The 27,577-nt window shown below is 44.7% G+C and overlaps 1 protein-coding gene across 1 annotated transcript in view; it reads right to left on the reverse strand.

Moving 5' to 3' along the window:
• LOC126177085 (protein Skeletor, isoforms B/C) overlaps nt 1-26,801 on the reverse strand; it is a 744,541-nt gene extending 717,740 nt beyond the window's left edge. Inside the window, exon 1 of the mRNA XM_049924333.1 lies at nt 26,605-26,801. Within this exon, the coding sequence (XP_049780290.1) occupies nt 26,605-26,659 (55 nt within the window). The 5' untranslated portion in view covers nt 26,660-26,801. The remainder of the gene's footprint in view (nt 1-26,604) is intronic.
• Nucleotides 26,802-27,577: the final 776 nt, after the last annotated feature.

Consider the following 27,577-nt stretch of genomic DNA (forward strand, 5'->3'; position numbering starts at 1 on the left):
ATGCACGACCGCATGTCGCAGGTCCTGTACGGGCCTTTATAGATACAGAAAATGTTCGACTGCTGCCCTGGCCAGCACATTCTCCAGATCTCTTACCAATTGAAAACGTCTGGTCAATGGTGGCCGAGCAATTAGCTCGTCACAATACGCCAGTCACTATTCTTGATGAACTGTAGTATCGTGTGGAAGCTGCATGGGCAGCTGTACCTGTACACGCCATCCAAACTTGTTTGACTCAATGCCCAGGCGTATCAAGGCCGTTATTACGGCCAGAGGTGGTTGTTCTGGGTACTAATTTCTCAGGGTCTATGCACCCAAAAAGATGTAATCACATGTCAGTTCTAGTATAATATATATGTCCAATGAATACCCGTTTATCATCTGCATTTCTTTATGATGTAGTAATTTTAATGGCCAGTAGTGTAGTTACTTAGTTACGAGGCGTAAAGAATCTAAGTAAGATATGTTAACCAATAAGCTTGAAACGTCCCCTAAGAAAAACGATGAATGACTGTGCTAGTAAACTTCTACGTTATTTGATGCAAAGACAGCTGAGTAAAAGTCAACGCGGTCAAACAGTTTTCTCTTAATTTATTCTAATCATCACCAAACTGACACACAATATTTTTTAGTGCAACGCAATCTGACTTTCATTAATCCATACAAAAGAATGGAACTGAGTAACAATAACCTATACCTTTCATGAATCACTTACCTCACAAAAACTTCGTTACTCGAACACAAAATTATATCTGGACGTGTGTCCGTCAAAAAAAGGAAACTTTCTTAATTGGATATCACAATATATATATATATATATGTTGTTGTTGTGGTCTTCAGTCCTGAGACTGGTTTGATGCAGCTCTCCATGCTACTCTATCCTGTGCAAGCTTCTTCATCTCCCAGTACCTACTGCAACCTACATCCCTCTGAATCTGCTTAGTATATTCATCTCTTGGTCTCCCCCTACGATTTTTACCCTCCACGCTGCCCTCCAATACTAAATTGGTGATCCCTTGATGCCTCAGAACATGTCCTACCAACCGATCCCTTCTTCTGGTCAAGTTGTGCCACAAACTTCTCTTCTCCCCAATCCTATTCAATACTTCCTCATTAGTTATGTGATCTACCCATCTAATCTTCAGCATTCTTCTGTAGCACCACATTTCGAAAGCTTCTATTCTCTTCTTGTCCAAACTATTTACCGTCCATGTTTCACTTCCATACATGGCTACACTCCATACAAATACTTTCAGAAATGACTTCCTGACACTTAAATCTATACTCGATGTTAACAAATTTCTCTTCTTCAGAAACGCTTTCCTTGCCATTGCCAATCTACATTTTATATCCTCTCTACTTCGACCATCATCAGTTATTTTTCTCCCCAAATAGCAAAACTCCTTTACTACTTTAAGTGTATCATTTCCTAATCTAATTCTCTCAGCATCGACCGACTTAATTCGACTACATTCCATTATCCTCGTTTTGCTTTTGTTGATGTTCATCTTATATCCTCCTTGCAAGACACTGTCCATTCCGTTCAACTGCTCTTCCAAGTCCTTTGCTGTCTCTGACAGAATTACAATGTCATCGGCGAACCTCAAAGTTTTTATTTCTTCTCCATGGATTTTAATACCTACTCCGAATTTTTCTTTTGTATCCTTTACTGCTTGCTCAATATACAGATTGAATATATATATATATATATATACGTCACAAAATTATATATATATAATTTTGTGACATCGAATTAAGAAAATTTCCTTTTTTTGACGGACACACGTCCAGATCGTCCGCTCGAAACTCTGGCATCTCTCTCCACATCCACCACTGCTGGCGGCTCACCTCCAACTGCCCAACGCTACCCGCTGTTCACATCCAACTGCCCAACACTAAACAAGCGAATATTCCAATAATGAGTCAAACCAGCCACAGACTGCACACAGCATAGTCAGTGATTTTGATACAGAGCGCTACGTGGTGTTAACAACATAAAAACCTAAACAGCCTACTTACAGTCTTACTAACTCACTTAATGTATCTGGTTCCGACCTATCTGTAAGAATGTTCTGTGTGTTCTTAACTGTTGTTGTTGTCTTCAGTCCTGAGACTGGTTTGGTGCAGCTCTCCATCCTGTACAAACTTCTTAATCTCCCAGTACCTACTGCAACCTACATCCTTCTGAATCTGTTTAGTGCATTCATTTCTTGGTCTCCCTCTACGATTTTTACCCTCCACGCTGCCCTCCAATACTAAATTGGTGATCCCTTGATGCCTCAGAATATGCCCTACCAACCGATCCCTTCTTCTAGTCAAGTTGTGCCACAAATTTCTCTTCTCTCCAATTCTATTCAATACCTCCTCATTAGTTATGTGATCTACCCATCTAGTCTTCAGCATTCTTCTGTAGTACCACATTTCGAAAACTTCTATTCTCTTCTTGTCTAAACTATTTATCGTCCACGTGTCACTTCCATACATGGCTACACTCCATACAAATACTTTCAGAAACGGCTTGCTGACACTTAAATCTATGCTCGATGTTAACAAATTTCTATTCTTCAGAAACGCTTTCCTTGCCATTGCCAGTCTACATTTTATATCCTGTCTACTTCGATCATCATCAGTTATTTTGCTCTCCAAATAGCAAAACTCATTTACTGCTTTAAGCATCTCATTTCCTAATCTAATTCCCTCAGAATCACCCGACTTAATTTGACTACATTCGATTATCCTCATTTTGCTTTTGTTGATGTTCATCTTATATCTTCCTTTCAAGACACTGTCCTTTCCGTTCAGGTGCTCTGCCAGGTCCTTTGCTGTCTCTGCTTAACTATCAAGCAATAAGTACTAGTATTTTAAACATAAAATATTCTAGGCTTTTATACCGCGTCTTGTTTATTTACATGTGTCTTCCTCACAGTCGACGTTTAGACCCTTCTGCCCGGCTTTCTTCCGGATATTCTGGCGTTACCTGTAACCTGGAGACTGTGAAAGACCAGTGTCTCGTTCACGTACAAAATTTAGTTTTCACACGCTTATTGTGAATAAGTGGGCTTATTGGGTAAATTTTTCCGCCTGCTATTGGGAATTGCAGGTCCTATTGTATGAGGACACGCTATGAACGCACAAAAATAATTCAAATGGCTCTAAGCACTATGGGACTTAACATCTGAGGTCATCAGTCCCCTATACTTAAAACTAGTTAAACCTAACTAACCTAAGGACATCACACACACGCATGCCCGAGGCAGGATTCGAACCTGCGACCGTAGCAGCAGCGCTGTTCCGGACAAGCGCCTAGAACCATTCGCTTCGGCTATGAACGCACAATATCGACTAAGACTCAAGGTCTTTCAACCGCTTTCCATACATACTCGTAACAACAGCACGCGTTGACCTGACCAGTTTAGACGTTTCCGAGTTATCCGATCCCACACGTTCTACCATAACAATCTTCTCTCTGTCAAAGTCGCTGCTGCCAGCGCCAGTGAAGTGTCACAGGGGAATAGTGTTATATTAGATTTCTTTTTAGGGGAGTTCCATCGCAAATGACATCTGCAGAGTTTCCGTTATTTTCATAAAATGTATGCAATCTATACATGGAGCAATATTTTGTTTTAGTCATGGCTGAAAAGCGTATATTACTGGAATCGTTGTCTCTACTGTGCTGTATCACATTAGATAACATGTCAGCCGTAACACTTGCGTGCGCTATCGACATAGCCTATATAAGCGACTGGCCAGAAATATGGAAACACCACGAGAAACGCAAGCTTAAACACAAAACGTAAATGCTAGCCAAGCCTGCCACTTACACTGTTGTATTTGACAGCTAACGGCATCTGTGCAATGGCTTCAGTACGGTGCAAGTACCCGTCGTGATATCAAAGTGCTCGGCGTAGTTGCGGGAGCATTATGTCAGAGCTGAGTGAATTTGAAAGTGGGCACATTGTAGGCGCTCGTATGCTGGCTGATCTGTAACTAGGACACCCGAAAGGATGGTGTTTCAAGAGGAAGCATATCGAAGATTTATTCAGCCTGCAAGGAAAGCGGAAAAACATCATCCTCTACGTCACAACGCGGATGGAAGTGTTTTTTGCGTGATCGTTACGGACAATGCTTCAGGAGGACAGTGACGAAATATAAGAGGACGAAACGTACAAAAGTCACTGCAGTACGTCACAATTGGGAACGCTGTTCACATCAAAATAACACCAATAAACACTATAAGCAGGGTATTGAAAACTAAACTGAAATTCCAAAACCACTCACCAGTGGTGGTAGTTCCCGCGACAGGAAGATGTCGTGTTGAAGCCATAAAACTTAAACTATGGCGCTATAGAGAAAGTTATTTGATCGGATGCGTCTTGTTTTACATGTTTACAACTTCTGGTTGAGTTTACGTCTCAAGAGGGAAATAAGGAGGGGTTTCGGTGATTTGGGAAGCCATATCCTGGTATTCCATGGTCCCTATGGTTACTCTGCAAGGTCACGTTACTGCCAAACATCAAGTGGCAATTTTAGTTGATTAGCTCAGGGTAGTTGGGTCTTGCCCACTCGTCTCACATAGTGTGCCTAAGGGGTGGTGTGTTCTCGAAATGCTATACAACAATTCAAGCAAGCAACATTAGTTGACAATACTTACACTACTGGCCATTAAAATTTGCTACACCACGAACATGACGTGCTACAGATGCGAAATTTAACCGACAGAAAGAAGATTCTGTCATAAGCAAATGATCAGCTTTTCAGAGCATTCTCACAAGGTTGGCGCCGGTGCGACACCTACAACGTGCTGACATGAGGAAAGTTTCCAAACGATTTCTCATACACAAACAGCAGTTCACCGGCGTTGCCTGGTGAAACGTTGTTGTGATGCCTCGTGTAAGGAGGAGAAATGCGTACCATCACGTTTCCGACTTTGATAAAGGTCGGAGTGTAGCCTATCGCGATTGCGGTTTATCGTATCGCCACTTTCCTGCTCGCGTTGGTCGAGATCCAATGACTGTTAGCAGAATATCGAATCGGTGGGTTCAGGAGGGTAATACGGAACGCCGTGCTGGATCCCAACGGCCTCGTATCACTAGCAGTCGAGATGACAGGCATCTTATCCGCATGGCTGTAACGGATCGTACAGCCACGTCCCGATCCCTGAGTCAACAGATGGGGACGTTTGCAAGACAACAACCATCTGCACGAACAGTTCGACGACGTTGGCAGCAGCATGGACTACCAGCTCGGAGACCATGGCTGCGGCTACCCTTGACGCTGCATCACAGACAGGAGCGCCTGCGATGGTGTACTCAACGCGAACCTGGGTGCACGGATGGCAAAGCGTCATTTTTTCGGATGATTCCAGGTTCTGTTTACAGCATCATGATGGTCGCATCCGTGTCTGACGACATCGCGGTCAACGCACATTGGTAGCGTGTACTCGTCATCGCCATACTGGCGTATCACCCGGCGTGATGGTATGGGGTGCCATTGGTTACACGTCTTGGTCACCTCTTGTTCGCATTGACGGCACTTTGAACAGTGGACGTTACATTTCAGATGTGTTACGACCCGTGGCTCTACCCTTCATTCGATCCCTGCGAAACCCTACATTTCAGCAGGATAATGCACGACCGCATGTTGCAGATCCTGTACGGGCCTTTCTGGATACACAAAATGTTCGACTGCTGCCCTGACCAACACATTCTCCATATCTCTCACCAACTGAAAACGTCTGGTCAATGGTGGCCGAGCAACTCGCTCGTCACAGTACGCCAGTCACTACTCTTGATGAACTGTGTTATCGTGTTGAAGCTGCATGGGCAGCTGTACCTGTACACGTCATCCAAGCTCTGTTTGACTCAATGCCCAGGCGTATCAAGGCCGTTATTACGGCCAGAGGTGGTTGTTCTGGGTACTGATTTCTCAGGATCTATGCACCCAAATTGCGTGAAAATGTAATCACATGTCAGTTCTAGTATAATATATTAGTCCAATGAATACCCATTGATCATCTGCATTTCTTCTCGGTGTGGTAATTTTACGTCCGGTAGTGTATTATGTGTTTGTCTGACCCCTGTAGTCAATCTAGGTTGCTGATACCTTACGTCAGCCATTCTGTCGACATAGTGTGAACGTCTGTGAATTGGCAAACATCGTTCGCATCCTTTGTTGTGGAACAGCACGCCGGAGCATGCCAAACATAGGTAGTTTTCTGGGCCTTTCCCAACACTCAGTAAGAGTCAATATACCGGTGCCAAATGAGCGCTAGGAGAAAGCGCAAGGGAATCGGCCGAAAATAGTCTGGCCAAATTTGCACATCGCATGTACCACACACAAATGTCTGCTTTTGAAGCCGCTTAAGGCCTGCATTGTCCGATATCTGGGATAAACTGTAAATGCAGACGGGAGCTCGTTCAGTTCCCTGGCTTATGCAGAAAGTTTTTCCTCCTGCCTCTCCCTCACGAAGCCTTGCTTTATGGTCGCTTTTCTCATTAGAAAGAAAACAAAGGCGTGATTACTTTTTCTTCGACTGTTTGGCGATTATTAGCATATTTAGTGAGTAGTAAAAACAACGAGATACGTGACACAAATGAGACAGAAAAACTAATATAGAATTATAGCAACAGACATCTGAGATGTTACGGGTACCATAGGTAACATGATGAAGAGTAGGCTGATGTTTAAGAAGCTAATCAGGAAGATCAGTGTGCAAAGAAGTGGAATACGGAAATACTACGGAATGAAGAAATACGCATGAAGTTCTCTGAGGCTATATATATTGTGATAACGAATAACTCAGAAGGCAGTTCAGTTGAGCGATGAACTTATCTAAAAAGGGAAATCACGGAAGTTGGAAATAAAAACATTGGTACAGGGAAGGTAACTGCGAAGAAGCCATGGTTAACATAACAGTTACCTCAATGAAATTAAAAACAAGGGCGGTAACATTGAGAGTGAAATGGGAATTCCACTGTTAAATGCAGAGGAGACAGTGGATAGGTTGAAAGAGTACATGGAAGGCCTGTGTGGGGGCAACTTGTCTCATGACGCGATAGTAGAGGATATGTAGTCGATAGGGAAGAGATAAGGGATCCTGTATTAGAATCAGAATTTAAAAGAGCTTTGGAAGACTTTAGATGAAATAAGGCAGAACGGATAGACAATATGTCATCGAAATTTCTATAATCATTGGAGGAAGTGGCAACAAAACGACTATTCACGTTGGCGCGTAGAATGATTGAGTCTGGCGATATATCATCAGGCTTTCGGAAAAACATCATCCTCACAATTCCGAAGGCAGCAAAAGCCGACAAGTGCTTGAATTATCGCACTATGAGATTAACTGCTCGTGCATCCAACTTGCTGACAAGAATTATATACGGACGAATGGGAAAGGAAACTGAAGCTCTGTTACTCAACGATGAGCTCGCTTTCGCGAAGGAAAGGCACTAGCGGGGCAGGTCTGACGTTGTGATTTATAACATGTGTAAGTAGGCTGTTTATGTTTTCTTATTGGCAACGTTACGCAGCGCTCTGTGTGAAAATCACTGGCTGTGCTGTGTGCAGTCAGTGGCTAGTTTGCATTGTTATCTGCCATTGTAGTGTTGGGCAGCGGCAGCTGGATGTGAACAGCGCGTAGCGTTGCGCAGTTGGAGGTGAGCCGCCAGCAGTGGTGGATGTGGGGAGACAGATGGCGGAGTTTTGAAATTTGTAATACTGGATATCATGAACTGCTATATACATTATGACTTTTGAACACTATTGAGGTAAATACATTGTTTGTTCTCTATTAAAATCTTTCATTTGCTAACTATGCCTATCAGTAGTTAGTGCCTTCCGTAGTTTGAATTTTTTATTTAGCTGGCAGTAGTGGCGCTCGCTGTATTGCAGTAGTTCGAGTAACGAAGATTTTTGGTTTTCTTATTGTGAAACGTATAGGTTAATGTTAGTCAGGGCCATTCTTTTGTAGGGATTTTTGAAAGTCAGATTGCGTTGCGCTAAAAATATTGTGTGTCAGTTTAAGCACAGTCATGTATAATTGTTCAAAAGGGGGACGTTTCACCTGTAGACGAAAAATCAAGATGCGTTCATACGAGTCGCCGACCTGGAACAAGTATTGGACAATGGGAAATGGTGGAAGCTGTTCGAAATTCTGAAGGAAATAGGGGTAAGCTATAGCCTATAGGAAAAGACGGTTAATATACAATGTTTACAAGGACCGAGGGCAATAATAAGAGTGGAAGAACAAGAAGTTAGTGCTCCGATTAAAAAGGGTGTAAGGCAGGGATGTAGTCTTTCGCCACTTCTGTTCAGTCTGTACATCGAAGAAGCAGTGAGAGAAATAAAAGAAAGTTTGAAGACTGGGATTAAAATTTAGCATGAAAGGATATCAGTTATAAGATACGCTGATGACATTGCTATCCTCAGTGAAAGTGAGGAAGAATTACAGGATGTCTTGAATAAAATACGGATTGAAAATAAATCAAAGAGAGACGAAAATAATGAAAAACAACTGAAATGAGAAGAGTGACAGACTTAGCGTCAGAACTGATGATTACTAAGTAGATGAAGTTAAGGAATTCTGATATCTAGGCAGCAAAATAACCCGTGACGACGGATGGAGCGAGGAGGACATCAGAAGCAGATTGGCACTGGCAAAAAGGGCATTCCTAGCCAAGAGAAGTCTACTGGTATCAAACATAGGTCTCAATATGTGGAAGAAATTGTACGTTCTGAGCACAGTATTGTATGACATGGACTGTGGGAAAACCGGAACAGAAGAGGACAGATGTGGTTCAAATGGCTCTCAGCACTATGGGACTTAACTTCTGAGGTCATCGGTCCCCTAGAACTTAGTACTACTTAAACCTAACTAACCTAAGGACTCACACACATCCATGCCCGAGGCAGGATTCGAACCTGCGACCGTAGCGGCTGCGCGGTTCCAGACTGAAGCGCCTAGAACCGACAGATGTGGTGCTACAAACGAATGTTGGAAATTAGGTGGACTCATACGGTAAGGGACGAGGAGGTTTTACGCAGAATCGGCGAAGAAAGGAATATATGGAAACCACTTACAAGAAGAAGGGACAGAATGATAGGATATCTGTTGAGACATCATCATGGAGTAACTTCCACGGTAGGAGCTGTAGAGAGTAAAATATGTAGAGGAAAACAGAGATTGGGACACAATTACCGAATAATTGAGAACGTAGGTTGCAAGTGCTACTGTGAGATTAAAAGGTTGATGCAGAGGAGGAATTCGTGGCGGACCACATAAACAATACGAAATAATGATGAATTTAAAAAAATTCTCGATAATGCCCTTTACAGTTGTAAGTAACGGTGTCGTTGGGTCAGCTTTGAAACACGTAGGCGAAGGTCACCCGCGGAACCTACTGTTTAACAAGATGCGCCGAACGATGTCCTCCGAAGTATCTTTGCAGGTATCAGGGTTGTACGCTGTGTCGTCCTATGTGTCGCAGATCACCGTCTGTTCCGCTTTACGGAGCTGGCTCTGGGTTCTGCGATGGACACGTAGAAGTCCAACACCTTTCTGCCTACTCGTAGTTTCACCGTCGTTCAGCCAGTTTCCAAAGATTCTCGTCACAGTAGCGGGCGAAGAGCCGAATCGAATAGCGGTTTCAGAACTGCTCATTCCCAGGCACCAGGCCATAGCACTCAGCCATTCGTCATAGACGCGTATGTCAGTGGATTTCGTCATTTTCGGCCCGTATCGTTACTAGAGTGATTCCCCTTTGTCTTTGCTTCGCTACTATATTTTCCTTCCCGCGTCACGCGCCGGTGGATGGCATTCAATCGCGCGGTGAGCAGCATTCGTAGTATTCTGACTCCTGAGCGTATGGCTACCCCTAGGATATACCACGCAAGCTGACGTGGCGATTACTTCGGAGAAATTATAGCCCTTTCGGTGGTTTTGCGATAGTTCCTCGATTTGCGAATTGAACAGAAATTGGAGGAAATCACGATGTTGTCAGAAGAACCCTCCGCCACACTCTCAAGAAGGTGGCTTGTGGACTGTAGATACACGTTTAGATGTTTTGTAAGCGTAGTGGTAATCATGTAGACAGGATCTGATGTCCAGAAACATAGTCTTCGTGCTACGTTAACTAAAATCGGGAGCAATGTTGTCCGCTCCCAAAAGTGTTGTAGCGACAGTAATTCACTGAACCTCTTCTGTTTAAAATCGTAGAATACCTAAGAGAAGCTGTTGGAAATGACCTAAAATGGAGTTGGTGGAATCATAAGTAAACCTATTTCATAGACGAAAGAAAGTACACTCCTGGAAATTGAAATAAGAACACCGTGAATTCATTGTCCCAGGAAGGGGAAACTTTATTGACACATTCCTGGGGTCAGATACATCACATGATCACACTGACAGAACCACAGGCACATAGACACAGGCAACAGAGCATGCACAATGTCGGCACTAGTACAGTGTATATCCACCTTTCGCAGCAATGCAGGCTGCTATTCTCCCATGGAGACGATCGTAGAGATGCTGGATGTAGTCCTGTGGAACGGCTTGCCATGCCATTTCCACCTGGCGCCTCAGTTGGACCAGCGTTCGTGCTGGACGTGCAGACCGCGTGAGACGACGCTTCATCCAGTCCCAAACATCCTCAATGGGGGACAGATCCGGAGATCTTGCTGGGGCCAGGGTAGTTGACGTACACCTTCTAGAGCACGTTGGGTGGCACGGGATACATGCGGACGTGCATTGTCCTGTTGGAACAGCAAGTTCCCTTGCCGGTCTAGGAATGGTAGAACGATGGGTTCGATGACGGTTTGGATGTACCGTGCACTATTCAGCGTCCCCTCGACGATCACCAGTGGTGTACGGCCAGTGTAGGAGATCGCTCCCCACACCATGATGCCGGGTGTTGGCCCTGTGTGCCTCGGTCGTATGCAGTCCTGAATGTGGCGCTCACCTGCACGGCGCCAAACACGCATACGACCATCATTGGCACCAAGGCAGAAGCGACTCTCATCGCTGAAGACGACACGTCTCCATTCGTCCCTCCATTCACGCCTGTCGCGACACCACTGGAGGCGGGCTGCACGATGTTGGGGCGTGAGCGGAAGACGGCCTAACGGTGTGCGGGACCGTAGCCCAGCTTCATGGAGACGGTTGCGAATGGTCCTCGCCGATACCCCAGGAGCAACAGTGTCCCTAATTTGCTGGGAAGTGGCGGTGCGGTCCCCTACGGCACTGCGTAGGATCCTACGGTCTTGGCGTGCATCCGTGCGTCGCTGCGGTCCGGTCCCAGGTCGACGGGCACGTGCACCTTCCGCCGACCACTGGCGACAACATCGATGTACTGTGGAGACCTCACGCCCCACGTGTTGAGCAATTCGGCGGTACGTCCACCCGGCCTCCCGCATGCCCACTATACGCCCTCGCTCAAAGTCCGTCAACTGCACATACGGTTCACGTCCACGCTGTCGCGGCATGCTACCAGTGTTAAAGACTGCGATGGAGCTCCGTATGCCACGGCAAACTGGCTGACACTGACGGCGGTGGTGCACAAATGCTGCGCAGCTAGCGCCATTCGACGGCCAACACCGCGGTTCCTGGTGTGTCCGCTGTGCCGTGCGTGTGATCATTGCTTGTACAGCCCTCTCGCAGTGTCCGGAGCAAGTATGGTGGGTCTGACACACCGGTGTCAATGTGTTCTTTTTTCCATTTCCAGGAGTGTATTTATGTAGGTGTAGAGAAATTAGGGCTCATACGGAGGCATATAGACAGTCTTTTTTCCCTCGCTCTGTTTGCGAGTGGAGCAGGAAAGCAAATGACTTGACGTGATACTCGCCACGCACCGTACGGAGTCTTGCGAAGAATATATGTAGATGTAGGAATGGTTTCGAAAACACTCGTTCAATCGACTCTACATCTACAGCACTACTCCCCAACACATTTAACAGTGTACTTAGGTACCACTAATTGATCCCCCATCCATGGTCCACTTGCCAATGGCGCCTGGGAAGTGTGATTGTCGGTAAGCCTTTGCGTTAGCTCAAATTTCTGGAATTTTCTCATCGTGGTCATTTCGCAAGGCTAATGCGAGAGTAAGTAATGTTGTCCGACCATTCTCGGAATGTAATCTCTCGAAATTTCAATGGCAAACCTCCCCGTGATGCACAACGCCTCTCTTGTAGCGCCTGCCACTGGAATTTATTGAGAATCTCTGTAACAAAGTCGACCCTACTAAACGATCCCTTGAAGAAACGCTCCGTTCTTTGTCAGATCTCCTCCATCTCTTCCATCAGTTCTACCTGGTAATGATCCCAGACTGATGAACAATACTCAAGAATTGTGACTAAGTAGGCTTTCCCGGCGTAATAAGTCTTGAAAGTCTCTTCGGGTTTGCTGCCGGATCCTAAAATCAAATGCTGGAGGCTTATCGTTTAAGATTGGACGAATTTTAAGGAGTTTTAACATCAAGAGTGTCTTCCGTCCTCCCTCTAAGATTAGGGCTCTGCTCGGCTCTGTGAAGGATGATTTGGGACTTAGGAAACCCGGGGTGTACAAAATCCCGTGTCAATGTGGGAAAGCTTACGTTGGCCGTTCTATTCGCACAGTGAATGACAGGTGTGTGGAACATCGCCGTCACACGAGGCTACAACAGCCGGAAAAATCGGCCGTAGCAGAACACTGCCTAAATGAGGGACACAAAATGAAATTTGAGGAAACTGTTGTAATTGCCAACATTTCCGGTTTTTGGAATAGTGTGTATAAAGAGGCGATTGAAATTAGGTTGGCTGATAATTTAATCAACAGGGACAATGGGTTTCCTCTTAGCAAAACGTCGAATTCTGTATCATCTCGCATCAAAACTGAACGTTCTTCGATGCGGCCTTGATTGCGATATATCGTTGCCAGCAGTGTTTCACTAAGGGCGGCGCCACCTCCCTGTTTTGGAAGCCAGAAACCGTGATGGGCGGCGCATGCGCCGTGTACTGAACGGTGGCGTATATAGGACGTCGAATTGCAATCTTGCGTCAGTTCTCAGCGGGACTCATCAGCAGAAGCAGCATTTCCTGAAGATGGCGAACAGTTGGATCGCCGAAATATCGAGTCAAGTTGATTTTAGCATCCGGCAGCAAACCCGAAGAGAGTTTCAAGACTCAAGAATTGGTCGAACGAGCGCCTTGTAAGCCAATTCCTTTGTGGATGAGTTACATTTCCTTAAGATTCTACCTATGAATCTGAGCCTGGTCTCTGCTTTTCCTACTAGTTGACTTACGTGGTCATTCCACTGTACATTACTCCGGATAGTTACTCGTAGAGATCTTACGGTCGATGCTGCTTCCAGCAATTTGTCATCAACACTGTAGTGTACGTCTTTTCCTATGTATGCGCTACACGTTACAGTTACTTACGTTCTGGGTCAACCGCCGGATCCTGCACCAATCAGAAACCCTCTGCAAGCCATTTTGCAAATCGAAACTGTCTTCTGGGGTTGCTACCTTCTTACATATAACACCATCATCTGCGAACAGTCTTAAAGAGCTTCCGACGCTTTCTAATACGTCATTCATGTATATTGTAAACTGTAACGGTCCTATCACACTATCTTGGGTACTCCAGAAATTGCCTTTACACCTTTCGATTTTGTTCCATAAGAGTGACGTGCTGAGTGTACCCAGCAACAAAGTCTTGAATTCAGTCGTAAATCTGCTCCTATACTCGGTAAGCTCGTATTTGTTTCGCTAATGACAATGCGGGACAGTGTCAAAAGACTTCCTGGAGTCAACGAAAACGGCATCAACCGGAGCACCGTTGTCTACAGTGCTATGGATGTCGTGGAGGAATAGAGAGAGCTGAGTTTTGCAATATCTCTGTTTACGGAATCCACATTGATTTTTATAGAGGAGATTTTCGTTCTCTTAGAGCTTCATAGTTCTTTATCATAAAACATGTTCCATAATTCTATGACAGACTGAAGTCAACAAGAATTTCTCGTCGGTCTGGGATGCTTATCAGCTTGTAGTAAGAGAAGAGACAGATACGTTAGAATCAGTGCTGTTTTGTTACGGGATTGTTTAGTGAGCTAGTGCGATGTGGAAGAAGAACCGGACGAAATGCACACCATGTGACAGGTGCAAATTTCGTTTTTTGGCACTAGAGGTTATAGCAAAGGTTACTTTCTCATAGTAAGAATCACCTTGCACAGAGTAAATTACTCTCTTTCACAATGGAGATGCGAGAAAGAACGAATAATTTACCATTTTATTAGTTCATATCGGAAACGGGACGTTTGTGGGCATATGCTTCTGCCAGCATTTTACGGTGTGCGCCAAAGAGCACTTCTCGAACGATTATTATTTCCCCCTTTCCTGTTCTCTTCACGAATGATGCGACGGACGAACGATTGCCGCTAAACGACCGTCTGAGCTCTAGTTAATCTCATTGCCTCGTCGTAGTCATTTCGCGAGACGTATGTGGGAGAAAGTAAGGAGCTGTACGACTCTTCTCGACATTTTGGGAGAAAATCTCTCCATAATTCATCGCGTCTCTTTTGTGACGTCTGCCATTATAGTTGACTGAACATCTGCGTAACGCTCTCACGCTTACTGAACCATCCCGTAACAAAAGCGCCATTCTTGTTTGAATTTTTTCTGTTTCTTCTGTTAATACAACCTAATAAACGTCCCATGCCGAGGAACTAAAGTGCAGAATCGATCGAGCGAGTGTTTTGCTAGCCATTTCGTTCGTGGATGTAATAGTTTTCGTTGAGATACTATAATGCGTTTGAGCGTGGCATCTGTTTTTCCTGAAACCTGTTTTATGTCATCATTCCACTTTATGTCACTCCGGACAGTTGCTCCTAATTACGGTATTTTACGAGTGTTGCTTTCTCCAGTAAAAACGACAGCGTAACTGAACGGCAACATATCTGCTAGCTTGTTATTGTGCAACACGTTACATTCGTGTTCAGAGTCGATTGCGATTAATTTGCAAGAATCGATTTACCTGCATTCAACTGCTCTCGTTCCGCGAACGCCCGCGTTGAAATGACAGTCACTGAATTCCCTTAATCGTTCATTTCAGATTTGGAGCTGGAAATTGCTCCTTTTTACGATAAAAAAGACAAGCGAAAACAAATTACCTGTACCAGCAATTATTATTTTCCTCCTCCTACACACTATGAGATGAAAAGTATCCGGACACACACAAAAACATACTTTTTCAAATTAGGTGCATTGTGCTGCCACCTACTGCCAGGTACTCCATACCAGTGACCTCAGTAGTCATTAGACATCGCGAGAGAGCTGAATGAGGCGCTCCGAGGAACTTACGGACTTCGAACGTGGTCAGGTGATTGGGTGTCACTTGTGTCATACCTCTGTATGCGAGATTTCCACACTCCCAAACGTCCCTAGGTCCACCGTTTCCGATGTGATAGTGAAGTGGAATCGTGAAGGGACACATACAGCACAAAAGCGTACAACCCGACCTCCTCTGTTGACTGACAAAGACCGCCGACAGTTGAAGAGGGTCGTAATGTGTAATAGGCAGACATCTAACCAGACCATCACACAGGAATTCTGAACTGCATCAGGATCCACTGCAAGTACTATGGCAGTTAGGTGGGAGATGAGAAAACTTGGATTTCATGTCGAGCGGTTGCTCGTAAGCCACACATCACGCCGGTAAATGCCAAACGACGCCTCGCTTCGTGTAAGAGGCGTAAATATTGGACGATTGAACAGTGTAATAACGTTTTGTGGAGTGAGGAATCACGGTACACAATGTGGCTATCCGATGGCAGGGTGTGAGTATGGCGAATGCCCGGTGATCTTCATCTGCCAGCTTGTGTAGTGCCAACAGTAAAATTCGGAGGCGGTGGTGTTATGGTGTGGTCGTGTTGGGTTGCACTATCAAAGCACAGGCCTATATTGATGTTTTAAGCACCTTCTTGCTTCCCACTGTTGTGCAATTCGAGGATGGCGATTGCATCTTTCAGCACGATCGAGTACCTGTTCATAATGCACGGCCTGTGGCGGAGAGGTTACAGGACAATAGCATCCCTGTAATGGACTGACTTGCACAGAGTCCTGACCTAAATCTTATAGAACGCCTTTGGGATGTTTTGGAACGCCGACTTCGTGCCAGGCCTCACCGAGCGACATCGATACCTCTCCTCAGTGCAGCACTCCGTGAAGAACGGGCTGCCATTCCCCAAGAAACCTTGCAGCACCTGATTGAACGTATGCCTGAGAGAGTGGAAGCTGTCATCAAGGCAAGGGTGGGCCAACACCATTTTGAATTCCAGCACTACCGATTGACGGAGCCACGAACTGGTAAGTCATTTTCAGCCAGGTGTCCGGATACTTTTGATCACATAGTGAACATTAGCCAATCAAAAGTATCCAGAAAGCTATTAGTGGACTTTAATATGGATTGTGCCTACGCTTCGCGCTTATAACGACTTGAACTCTGCTGTGGACGCTTTCAACAAGCTATCCAGATGACTGTGGAGGAATGGCAGCCGAATCTTGCTCAAGGGCCGAAACCAGGGAAGGTAGAGATGGACGCTGTGGTCTGGACCGAATTCGACGTTCTAGCTCATCCCAGAGGTGTTCCACTGGGCTCATATCGGGGCTCTCAGCATGCCATCCATTTCAGGAATGTTATTGAGCAGGAATCATTGTCTCACAGATTTTGCTTTGTGACACCGTGCTTCGCCATGCTGCTGCTGCCGCTGCTAATGGTATTTGGTTTGTGGGGTGCTCAGCTGTGTGGTTATCAGCACCTGTACAAATTCCCAATCTTTCCACAGTCCAGTCTCGTCACTTTCCCCGAATGATGATGAAATGATGAGGACAATACAAACGCCCAGTCCCCAGGCTCGTCATACTGACGCAGTCATAATCTCCGAACTGTTCCTCTGCTGTTCACAGCACACAGTGCTGTCAAATGTTTTCGTGATCTTACGCATACAGTATTATCTTAAGCGCGATTTGGAGAAGATGCTCTAACAATGAAAAATACATCCATACCGTTACACAGCCTCCTCCGCACTTCACTATTGACAACACACATGATGTCACGTATCGTAACATTGACTGCAGGGATTTTTGGCTTACAAGGAGGCTGTCGACCGTTGTGCCCCATTCTTTTTAACTTTGTGCCCACAATCAGTGTGCTGGTTCGATTGCTGGTAGCACTTTGGAACTCACTAACGATTCATTCCGCCAGTTTCATGCGACTGTTCACAACCGCCCTCCTGAATGCTCGACGGTCCCTGTCAAGAGTTCTGCCTGGTCTTGGTTTAGGTGTGGATGTTCTTCCCTATTTCCTTTTCACAATGACGTCACCAACGGTCGACATGGGTAGCTTTGGAAGAGCTCAAATGTCTCTGGTAGATCTGTTAGTCAGGTGACACGGGATGACGAGTCACATTCGAAGTCACTCAGCGCTCCTGATCCACCCATTATGCAGGAGTTTGCTTGTTTACTTACAACACTCCTTTTTTTGTTACTGGTCTGCCTCTCGTGACATTCAGTGGTCAATTCTACATTACATAGGGGTGTCCGCATATTTTTGGTCAGCTAATCTATTATAACCTACAGTGTGCTTTTTAGTATAGTATCTTGTAAGTACGAGGGATATTAGGAAAGTAGGATCCTACAGGGCGCGAAACAGAAACCACAGTGAAAATCTGATGAAGCTATGCACAAATGTACTGGGCAGAGTCTAGTAGACCTGTCGATTGCGACACGTCGCTCTTTTCAGTCGAGAGCTGAAACTGATAACGTAAAGATGGCTAGAAAGTTGTGTCTCCCGCCAAGTATGAGGCCCTGGTGAAAGATTTCGCCTGTAGCTGTGCAACCCACAGAACATATCTGTCATGCGTTTCGTTCTACACGACAATGCTCGGCCACACACTACAGTGGCAATGAAGATTGTAAGAGGTACGCGCTCCCTGCGATATGTAAGCTATAAGAGAATCTGAGACCAAAGAGCAGTGTTGACTGCAGTACGAACTGTGTAGCAGTAGCAGTATGTTGTTGCTAGCGAGCAGTCGCCTGTCCGCGCTAGTCAGTCCTGTCTGGTGTATCATGTTGGCTGGGCCGGTCGCGGTGCAGCGATGCCGGAGCCTGAGTATTATTGTATAAGGTAAAAAAGCAGCCTCGCGCATATCTAGTAATATAATGTAAACTCACATGTAAATCTTTTAAAAAATGTCCTAATAATAATCTTTGTCTAATTTCTAACAAGCATTCATTTCAATTTAAAGAATTTAATATATTTTTTAATGCATGTTCATTCCGATTGTTGCAAAAGAAAAATCATTTGCTTCCTTTCATAAATAATAAATGCATAGGCCAGCATTGCACAGAGCTGTGCCGGGAAAAGCTATTGTAAGAGCAGATAGTTGCCGATTTTATCGAGGTGAGAATTTTTGCTTTTTATTCAGAATGATCTTACAGGGCCATGACGCAGCACTGCTGTCGTCCAAATTTTACCAGGTTACTGAATTTATTTTTTATTACGAGATTTAGGAATTTTTCTGTTTCGAGCTTACATTAAATGGGAAACAAATTTTGTGTGGAGGTTAAATGCGAATGAATTTCTGTAGGGAGGTTATAAATGAACAAGAATTTCTGTAGAGAGGTTACACTAAATAAGAATCACATTAATCCATCATTAATTATTACGTGTGGGGAGGTTACAAGATGCTCCTGCAGCGTTTTCTATGGGAAGTGTTTGATCACCCACAATACAGTCAATAATTGGCCTCCCTTCCCCCTCACCCCCCCCCCCCCCCCTGAGGTTCATCTCTGCTCACATGCACCGCTGGCAACAACCTTTTGGCACAGACAACGAGCTGTAGGTCAGCATAGAGAATTGGCGGAAAGCACAGACAGCTGACTTGTAAGACGATGGTACTGGAAAGTTGGTACAATGGTACGACAGATGTCTCAGTGGGAACGACGGCTATGTAGCTGGAAGATGTAGCAAAATTTGATTTTGATTTTTGCAGTGGTTTCCATTTAACGACCGATAGCACCTTACATTCCGAATAGCCCTCGTAGCCATGTTATCAGATGTTGTGTTGTATGAGTTCAGTGCGATACTGTGAAACAAGTAACACTCAGTAATTACTCTGTTGCAAAATAAAACATAAGGCAGAAAACTGTCTACATTTAGGAAAAGAAATACAGATGTAAACCACTGATACTTAACGAAGGCGAAGATTCATTGTCCCTAGATCGAAAGGGAAGTATATGTGTCTGACGTTGATAACTGTTTTGTCTTTTACGCTTCATTCCTACAACAAGTCTTCAATTTTAGAAATATCATCTATTGTTGTGAAGATTACAAGCCGGCTTGGTAAATGTATTTCTACAATAACTTTATAATTTGAGATATTTTCACAATGCTTTGCACACACATACAAAAACTCAAAAAGTTTTTTTAGGCATTCACAAATGTTCGATATGTGCCCCTTTAGTGATTCGGCAGACATCAAGCCGATAATCAAGTTCCTCCCACACTCGGCGCAGCATGTCCCCATCAATGAGTTCGAAAGCATCGTTGATGCGAGCTCGCAGTTCTGGCACGTTTCTTGGAAGAGGAGGTTTAAACACTGAATCTTTCACATAACCCCACAGAAGGAAATCGCATGGGTTTAAGTCGGGAGAGCGTGGAGGCCATGACATGAATTGCTGATCATGATCTCCACCACGACCGATCCATCGGTTTTCCAATCTCCTGTTTAAGAAATGCCGAACATCATGATGGAAGTGCGGTGGAGCACCGTCCTGTTGGGAGAAGAAGTCGGCGCTGTCGGTCTCCGGTTGTGGCATGAGCCAATTTTCCGCGGGCTACGCGTGAAACTTGCCCGCACGCGTTCAACCGTTTCTTCGCTCACTGCAGGCCGACCCGTTGATTTCCCCTTACAGAGGCATCCAGAAGCTTTAAACTGCGCATAACACCGCCGAATGGAGTTAGCAGTTGGTGGATCTTTGTTGAACTTCGTCCTGAAGTGTCGTTGCACTGTTATGACTGACTGATGTGAGTGCATTTCAAGCACGACATACGCTTTCTCGGCTCCTGTCGCCATTTTGTCTCACTGCGCTCTCGAGCGCTCTGGTGGCAGAAACGTGAAGTGCGGCTTCAGCTGAACAAAACTTTATGAGTTTTTCTACGTATCTGTAGTGTGTCGTGACCATATGTCAATGAATGGAGCTACAGTGAATTTATGAAATCGCTTCAATCATTTGTAATAGCCCTGTACTTACCCTCTTAGGGAACTGCTGCGTTATCTTGTTAATGAGTCTCCCTAAATTCATGTTCTTCCAGCTTCACCGTAATGCGAATGAGCGAGATTCAGCATGAGATTTTACTGCGTTTAGGAGTGCGTATTTCATCAGCAGAATATCGATCGTCCCAAAACAAGTGTTCGACTATTAGCATCTTGAGTGCTACAACCTGTCCGTATTACAGATTAGTACATTCCGAGTCCGTCGCTTTCAGCTCTGACGTAATCTGAGCTGTCCTACTCTGAGGCGGCAGGAAGCGTTGTCCACTCATTACAAGGAGTAGTCACGCGCGCAGCGGCTGTGAAAGTCTTCCGTCGCCTGAACACTTCCCTGAACTCACTGCTGGCAGCCGCACCAGCTATCTCGTCACTTCCTTCTTTGCAATCTTTCCTCTCTGTCTCTTATCCTACAAAAACGAAGGTAACGTCGAATGTGTCCCAAGGATGTACTATATACAGGGTGTTTCAAAAATGACCGGTATATTTGAAACGGCAATAAAAACTAAACGAGCAGCGATAGAAATACACCGTTTGTTGCAATATGCTTCGGACAACCGTACATTTTCAGGCGGACAAACTTTCGAAATTACAGTAGTTACAATTGTCAACAACAGATGGCGCTGCAAGTGATGTGAAAGATATAGAAGACAACGCAGTCTGTGGGTGCGCCATTCTGTACGTCGTCTTCCTGCTGTAAGCGTGTGCTGTTCACAACGTGCAAGTGTGCTGTAGACAACATGGTTTATTCCTTAGAACAGAGGATTTTTCTGATGTTGGAATTCCACCGCCTACAAGACGAAGTTTTCAACGGAGGTTTAATGTAACCAAAGGACCGAAAAGCGATACAATAAAGGATCTGTTTGAAAAATTTCAACGGACTGGGAACGTGACGGATGAACGTGCTGGAAAGGTAGGGCGACCGCGTACGGCAACCACAGAGGGCAACGCGCAGCTAGTGCAGCAGGTGATCCGACAGCGGCCTCGGGTTTCCGTTCGCCGTGTTGCAGCTGCGGTCCAAATGACGCCAACGTCCACGTATCGTCTCATGCGCCAGAGTTTACACCTCTATCCATACAAAATTCAAACGCGGCAACCCCTCAGCGCCGCTACCATTGCTGCACGAGAGACATTCGCTAACGATATAGTGCACAGGATTGATGACGGCGATATGCATGTGGGCAGCATTTGGTTTACTGACGAAGCTTATTTTTACCTGGACGGCTTCGTCAATAAACAGAACTGGCGCATATGGGTAACCGAAAAGCCCCTTGTTGCACTCCCATCGTCCCTGCATCCTCAAAAAGTACTGGTCTGGGCCGCCATTTCTTCCAAAGAAATCATTGGCCCATTTTTCAGATCCGAAACGATTACTGCATCACGCTATCTGGACATTCTTCGTGAATTTGTGGCGGTTCAAACTGCCTTAGACGACACTGCGAACACCTCGTGGTTTATGCAAGATGGTGCCCGGCCACATCGCACGGCCGACGTCTTTAATTTCCTGAATGAATATTTCGATGATCGTGTGATTGCTTTGGGCTATCCGAAACATACAGGAGGCGGCGTGGATTGGCCGCCCTATTCGCCAGACATGAACCCCTGTGACTTCTTTCTGTGGGGACACTTGAAAGACCAGGTGTACCGCCAGAATCCAGAAACAATTGAACAGCTGAAGCATTACACCTCAGCTGCATGTGAAGCCATTCCGCCAGACACGTTATCAAAGGTTTCGGGTAATTTCATTCAGAGACTACGCCATATCGTTGCTACGCATGGTGGATATGTGGAAAATATCGTACTATAGAGTTTCCCAGGCCGAAGCGCCATCTGTTGTTGAAAATTGTAACTACTGTAATTTCGAAAGTTTGTCTGCCTGAAAATGTACTGTTGTCCCAAGCATATTGCAACAAACGGTGTATTTCTATCGCTGCTCGTTTAGTTTGTATTGCCGTTTCAAATATACCGGTCATTTTTGAAACACCCTGTAAGTAAACTGTTTAGGCAGGAGATGGTGGTCTTAGCCTACTTTACTAAATAAAAACTTTTTAAAGTAAAAAACTTTTAATGCCTGGATCCCATTTTTCATATTAGAATTGTGGTACGGTAGCTAGTTTCTGTTGCTAGGTAAAACTATGTTCAGAGCGTTCAAAATGTAAAAAGTCGGTGAACACGCACTGGAAACCATCATTAACTATAGTCATGAAATGACATGCATTCGTAAATACAAAAACAATGACAGAGCGTAGTTAAAAGAACACCACCGTGAGCAAGCCAGGTTTAGACCGTAATGCCGCAGGATAACGGTAATAATGAAAGAGAACGGCCAGTTGCACGAGTAAAAGTTGCATCAAAGGCTTTTGAAGCAATTTTTACTCGTGCAGCTGACCATGTAAGAAGTACCTCATGCAGCGAGACGCGTAATTTTGTTGCATGGATGACACTCTTAACTATTGTATTAACAGAGATATTGATGCAGGTATTGCTTTAAACAATGGAACGATATACTTTTCTAAATGCGTTCGAGGCTTCTGAGACGAAAAGTATAGTGATATATTCTTTTTTAATGGCGACGTTGAAACTTTTCGCAAAAAATCAGAGCAACATGCCAAAATTGAAAAGTAGCTCGGTCGGAATTGGGATTTGTGGTGTAAACACCACCAAGTGTGTATCAGACTTCTGAACTGTTTCTGTGTTTCGGCAAAAAAAAGTGTTAACTTAAGCATAAGTGTATAAACACACTTGAAATAATTTTCTTAAGCCCCTTCTGGTACGCTATAAGCTAAACGACAGTTACACTGTCAACAGTCGCAACTGATTTTGTGTCTATGTCGTATAGACACAAAATCAGTTACGACTGTTGACAGTGTAACTGTCGTTTAGCTTATAGCGTACCAGAAGGGGCTTAAGAAAATGTGTTCTTTAAACTACATAAATACGTCTAAGAGGAAATACGTTTTGTTTATGTATTAGCCCTGACCCGTGCTGCGTATAACGACGGAGCCACATTCCGACTTCCCTGCCTTTCAACTTAATAAGCACATACAACGCCATCATTAACGAACGTCATACCACTGTACTCTTTTCAAAAACTTTCCAAAAATGTTAAAAAAATGACAGTGTTCTTTAATAACTCAGTTCACACGAAAATTAAGATTATTTTCTGCACAACAAAATTACGTGCTTCTCTGCCTGCTATTAGTCGCAGAAAACCCCGTCTCGATGTCTCGAACAGCACACGAAATAAAATTGGTGAGGTGATTCACTCTGAATATCTGGAGTGAGCAGTAGTAGCGTTTTTCACAGAAGCAGCAGGAAACAACAGCTCCTGATTCTAATTCATAATATTTTCAGTTCTACGATCCGTTCCTACTTTTCCACTTCCTGTAGTCATCATATAAGGTTGTCGCTGGATTTTTACTCTATCTGCAGCTGACCATCTGTGCAAGTTGAGCAATACAACTAAATTCTGTAATTTACTAATATTACATCGGCTTTTCATAGTGAATCCCGCATTCTCCATTTAACCTCCAAAATGTTAAGCTTTGGACAGTCTTTGCACGAGGGAGTGACATGAACTAGAAGTTACGGCTCAGAGAATCAGTATATTGCAACTTCTGTACTGGATTGCTGAATAGTTGATACATTAGGTGGATACGTGCCCCGTTGTTATAAGAGTATTTGCTCCATGTACACGGTTTGTACAATCGTTGCTGTATTTCAACCTGCAAGTGAATACAAAAAGTGGAGTGACTACGTTACTTACCTCCACTGTAGTCAGTCGCTGCCTTGACACCTGTCACGCAATTTGAATCCGTAACATCACATGTAACGCATGTACGTATGCTTTCTTATTGCGCCACAAAGTGGGACACAACCCTACAACAGTAATGTCGCTTAAAAGCTGTACCTATACCGTGACATGCATCGATTACTCATTATTTACGTCCATGTTAACAGATCCCCGAATTCCTTGTTCATACAACTGTTCTCTCCCCATATATTGTATTGTATGTATGTAGATGCTTAACAACGGCGTAACGCCGAAGTTACAATGGAGACTTCTACACTAAGCTCCCAATTATCAGGTTGCGATTTATCCTCGCATAGTTCGGCGATCTTTGAAAGAATTAGAATCGAAACCTGAAGTAGTCTGTTATAATTACAAGTTATAATTACAAGTAGTATTTTGGTGCTTAGACTACACTATCACGCATGTGATACACGTTTTACCAACGAAATCAAAAGATACACCTGAAATTTTTGTCCGTTTGTCGCGTTCTATTGTTATCCGAATGCGTGGACTCAATCGTTGTTTTATGTTCCCTGACGATGTCGTGTCTATATTTCTGGGTTAGTCCTTTCCCTAGGAACTAGAGGTCGATAACTTTCAACTCATTTAAATCCGATTGAAAAGAAAACTGTTAAGGTACCCTGCAGAATTCTTGCTCTGATACAACAGTAGCTTACTCGTGGAATAAACTTGCAGCATACTCCACCAAAAGTGGCTTTGGACATTATGAGACAGACGAATGCGATACTGTTACTCGTCTGATCAATCTTATGAAACGAATTTCTGGTTGCGGAGACGTGAATGACAAAAACATCCGCCAGTGGTTAAACAGCGATGCCAGTGGATTAAGATTTGAGCAGGCAAGTGACAAGGATGTAGTGAACGAACTGTGTTTGGCAGAGGCTGAGATCGAAGACGAGCCGATCGAGGAAACAGAAATCACGCATTCGGAGGCACTGAAATGCGTCGGCCTGTTATTAGAGCGTGCGAGACAATATATGTACATTTCATTACAGCGAAGTTCTGAGTCTCCAGAATATGAGAGCCTTAGCTACGAAAAAAAAAAAAACGAAAAGAAAACCAGAAAAAAAATCAGTTGGATGATTTTTTTCCGTAAAGTAACCTGAAAGAAAGTTATGCAAAGTCCAGAGTGTTTTTGCTTCCAATTTGTGAATATGCTATCGGTTTCCTGCGAATAACACGTAAATGAATCTATGGGCATTCGAATGTGTTATGTAGAATGTTCCGTTGTTGTCTTATGCCCTCGTTCTCTTCTTCACTCCGAAGACACGTTTGGTGAATCCTGCTGTACTACAACCTGTACAAGCCTGTTCATCTGTTCCTCCCCTCCATTAGCAAACTGACGACTCTTTGATGCCTCAGGTTATGTTTTCTACTGATTCCTTCTTTTAGTCATGTTGTGCCATAAATTTGTTTTCTCCCCAACTCGATTCAGTAGTTCATCATTAGTCCTTCGAAGTATCCATCTAATTTTCAGCATTCTTCTACAGCACAACATTTCAAAACTTCCTTTCTTGTCTCAACTGTCAATCATTCGTGTTTCACTACACTCCAAACAAATACACTCAGAAAATACTTCCTAGTCTAAAAATTTATATTCGATCTTAGCAATTTACTCTCTTTGGGAAACTATTTTCTTTCTATCGCCAGTCTGCATTATATATCCTCTCTACTTTTACCATCGTCGCATAGTCTGCAGACCAAATAGGAAAACTCGGTCTCCACTTTTAGTGCCTCATTTACTAATCTAATTCCTTCAACATTTTCTGATTTCATTCTACTGTATTCCATTACCCTTGTTTTGCTTTTGTTTTAGTTCATTTTATTAACCGTTATCAATAAATTATGCATTTTGTTTAACTGATCCTCCAACTCCTTTGCCGTTTCTGAGAAAATTAGTATGTCAAAGCGAAACCTCAAATGTGCTTATATCTTCTCGCTTTCTAAAGTTCTTCTTTGTTTCGCTTGCTGCTTACTCATTGTAGAGGCTGAAAATATCAGCGATAAGCTACAATCGTCTCAACCTTCCTTCTCAGCTACTGGTTCCCTTTCATGCCATTCGAGTGTAGTAATTGCAGTAAGGTTTCAGTTCTTGCTGCAAATAACGCTTCGCTCTCCATATTTTATCCTTATTAACTTCAAAATTTCTTATAGTTTGTTCCAATCAATATCGGCAAAGGCTTTATCTAAATCTAGAAAGGGTTTTAAATGTAGTCAACAGCATATTTTAAAAAATATTTATAATTCGTAGTGTCCATGTTTTCCGATTATTCTGCAGTCTTGGATCCGCATTAACCCGAGTAATCGGGAGTTTGCGGAACATCCGTAAGATGAAAAATGACAGCCTTCAGACTCGGCAACCCGGATAACGTCGATGTATTGCGTGACATCTGCACACTAAGGGGATCTACTAGGTTCATTTCACAAGCGGTTCTCGGCTCGCCCACACCAAGTAGCCAGACACCCAAGATGCTCGCAGAGCGTACTCACCGTAGGGTAATGTGAGCGCCAAGATGGCGGCGGCGAAAGCAAGCGGCCGCTCCATGGCGGGCGGGCCGGCGGTTCGGTGCGTGTGTGTTTGTGAGAGAGAGTGTGTGGTTGTGGGTGCTTGTGCGCGGGCGCTAGCAGCGGCGGTGGCGGTGCCGGCGGCGGTGGTCGCGCTGCATGTGTGTCGTCGCGCACTGGAGCCCGCGGGCCGACTGAGGCGGCGGCAGCGCCGGGCCGGCGCCGCGGCGGCCCGGGCGCCGTGACGTCACGGGGGGGCGTGCCGGGGGCGGGGCCAGTCGGCGCGTGCGCAGCGCGGCCACCGGCGTCGCATCGAGCGGCGCAGGTGGACGACGTCGGAGGCTGTGGCCACCGCCGGAGGCTGGAGGCCGTCTGCGCAGTCGGACCGAGCGGCGCCGGGTCGCGGAGACCGTGAAGTCTGCAACATATATGTCGAATACCATGTTTTACAACGGCCAACAGCACGGAATCGGTGTCCACAGGGCTCTGTTTTGGGACCAATATTTTGAGAGATTGTCCTAGAGTCCCAGTACGTAAAACAACTGCGGCACCAGAAGCAACGGGCTCTGTGGATAGTTCTGACTCCCTGCTGTCCATGGGCAGCATCTCTGACTATTAACAAAATGTCCTGCGTTCCATGATCATTCCCAGTCATTACTCAAATTTTGATTAAAAATCATCATCAATGGCAGCCGAAGAGGTCCGCTATTATGAGCAGCCCTCTTCAGCCAACCGCCTTGCCAAAAAGGGCAGAGGGTCGAACAGAGTTCCACTGCACCCTTTTGTCCTTCGGATAAGAAACTGCCCCTAAACGGCGGAAGACTCAGAAACGATAAACAGCATAAAGATGCGGAAGGCAATGCAAACTTCCGCACTGTTGTTGATGTGGTCTTCAGTCCTGAGACTGGTTTGATGCAGCTCTCCATGCTACTCTACCCTGTGCAAGCTCAGTACAGCT

This window comes from Schistocerca cancellata, chromosome 3 (genome assembly GCF_023864275.1).
Source record: "Schistocerca cancellata isolate TAMUIC-IGC-003103 chromosome 3, iqSchCanc2.1, whole genome shotgun sequence".
Lineage (NCBI taxonomy): Eukaryota > Metazoa > Arthropoda > Insecta > Orthoptera > Acrididae > Schistocerca > Schistocerca cancellata.